We start from the raw sequence: 2,500 nt of genomic DNA, 5'->3' as shown, positions 1-2,500 counted from the left end.
ATTTTTCTTGTTGCAAGAATAATTGGACTCGTATCTTGAGGTTTACCAGAATCTATCTAACAGCCAGGTATATAGATGGATCTGCATATATGAAGACTATACCTGTTAACAGAGGCCCTACCTAAGAATCATATTTAACCCAAGGACCAGTGAAGTACCTCCTACCACACTTGATAAACTCTACGTACCTGCTATTCTCTACTATTTCTCTGCTTAACCTGCTAACTCTACTCCCTCTCTACTGCTTCTCCTCCTCCCACAGGACTTCCTGAGGAACAAGCTGAAGGCGGCGCAGTACAAGCCCATGTTCATCAACTTCTCCGCCCACACCAACACCACCAGCGTCCAGGACCTCGTCATGAGCGGGCTGGACAAGCGGAAGAAAGGTTTGTGGAAGAGAAACTTTTGCGTACATTTTTTCTGTTTCGTTTTCGTTTAGTTTTCTGTTTTACTTTTATTATTTTTTGTTTATTTGTTTATTTTGTATTTGTTCTGCTAATTAGAGATGGAAAACGGTTACTGTAAAGAAGGAAATTAAACCTTTGTTTGTTTTAAATTTATATTGTGTATTTGGTAGGAACTGGGTGGTATATATTCGTTACATATTTTCTTTAGTTTAGGGAAAACACTGTTGCTACTGATGTAAAATCTTCAATATTGTCTTGATTTTGAAGTTAAGTATCACTAAGTTTTATTTTCTACAAGTCCGTTTCGAAAGTGATGTATTTCCTATTGCTACACATCTTTCCTATACTACTTATTTCTTTGTGCCACTATCTCCTTTATTTATCAGTCTTTCCTCTGCTCCTTCATATCCTCTCCCCCGTTCATCGCTCCTCCTTCTCTCCCGCTTTCCATCTCTGACTCATATTCCAGTTCCCTTCCTCTACATCTATCTCCATTCCTGTTGTCGTCACACCCACTCGCTTCATACTTGTCTCCACGCCCATTATCTCCCTCTTCCTTTGTAGTGGCCTTGTTATGATAGAGGATTACAATGTCTGGTAGGAGCATGATAACAAGGGAGTGTTGGTTTCATTTATGGGGGATGAACCGTATGCATGTTGACAAATGTAGAAAAGGTATGAATGAGAATGTATTTAAGCAGTTTCGATAATATCTTCGTCAGAAATGCATGTGTTTCTGACGAAGATATAGTCTAAACTGGTTAAATACATCTCTCGGATTGTGAAAATATTCATTCTCATTCATACCTTTTCTACATTTATGGGGGAGATATGCACGATGAATAGCGAAGCGAGCGGTACATAGGCATGAAGACCCACAATCAGCTGGTGGCGTCCTGACCGGGCATGAGCTCCAGCTCTGCAGACTAAGGTTAGAGACAGGTCTGGATTCGAAGATTGCTGAACTAGGATTGACACAATACCCGGCCATAGTGACATCCGCGGAGGTCACGATACTTCGTTAACCAACGTGGACCCAGTCTCGTGATTAAACCGCGGACTAATACTCGTGTGATGACGCTCTTGTTGTTGGCTTGGAGCGCTCACCTACGCTTGTTGGTTGCCATATAGCATTATTAGCAACAACATGACAGAAAGGCAGTATTCCGTTTGGTAACATGTACACCCCCCTCCTCCCCCAGGTGTGTACGGCCCCCCCGTGGGCAAGCGTTGCGTCCTCTTCGTGGACGACCTGAATCTCCCGCAGACAGACGCCTTCGGCTCGCACCCGCCGCTCGAGCTCCTGAGGCAGCTGGTCGACCACGCCACCTGGTACGACATCAGGAAGGAGGTCGAGCCAATCCGCCTGGAGGACATGCAGGTGAGGGGGAAGAGAGAAAGGCAGAGAGAGAGGACTGGGGGAGGGAAAGTGGTGTAGGGGAGGGGGAAGGGGGGAGAGGGTGGAGATATGGGAAAGGAAGGTGGTGTAAGGGAGGGAGAAAGGAAGGAGAGGGTGGGAAGGGTGGGGAGGGAAGGATAGAAATGCAGGGGAGGGAAGGGAAAGAGAGAAAGATAGAGGGAGGGATTGGGGAACGGAGAGGAAGGAAGGGGAAGGGAAGGGAAAGAGAGAAAGATAGAGGGAGGGATTAAGGAAAGGAGATGAAAGAAGGGGAAGGGAAGGGAAAGAGAGAAAGATAGAGGGAGGGATTAGGGAAAGGAGATGAAAGAAGAGGAAGGGAAGGGAAGGGGAAAATAGGGAAAAGGTGCACCATATCAGAGAAGGAGGCTGATCCATTCGCCTGGAGGACATGCAGATGAGGTGGAGGGAATAGGAGGGGAAGGAGGGAAGAGAGAAAGCGGGAAATTATTGAGGATGAAGTAGAGTGGATTGGGGAAGGGAAGGGAAGGAGTCGAGGCGAAGGGGGAGAGAAGGAGAGGGAGGAGAGGGAAGGGAAAGCTAAGGCCTTGGGAAAGGATTGTATGGGGGGTCGTGTTCACTCAGCTTGAAGACAGGTAGACGAGAAGATGAATGAGAGAGAGAGAAAGAGAGGAAGAGAGAGAGAGAAAGAAAGAGAAAGAGTAAGATAATAAGA

General features: G+C 46.3%; 1 protein-coding gene across 1 annotated transcript in view; it reads left to right on the top strand.

Annotated features, from left to right (window-relative positions):
• Positions 1 to 2,500, top strand: part of LOC119572592 (dynein heavy chain 7, axonemal-like) — an 81,228-nt gene that overhangs the window by 35,012 nt on the left and 43,716 nt on the right. Inside the window, exons 25-26 of the mRNA XM_037919696.1 lie at positions 263 to 386; positions 1,610 to 1,788. Coding sequence (XP_037775624.1) covers positions 263 to 386; positions 1,610 to 1,788 — 303 coding nt within the window. The remainder of the gene's footprint in view (positions 1 to 262; positions 387 to 1,609; positions 1,789 to 2,500) is intronic.

Source organism: Penaeus monodon, chromosome 4 (genome assembly GCF_015228065.2).
Source record: "Penaeus monodon isolate SGIC_2016 chromosome 4, NSTDA_Pmon_1, whole genome shotgun sequence".
Classification (NCBI taxonomy): Eukaryota; Metazoa; Arthropoda; class Malacostraca; order Decapoda; family Penaeidae; genus Penaeus; species Penaeus monodon.
This window is presented reverse-complemented; position numbering and strand designations above follow the sequence as displayed.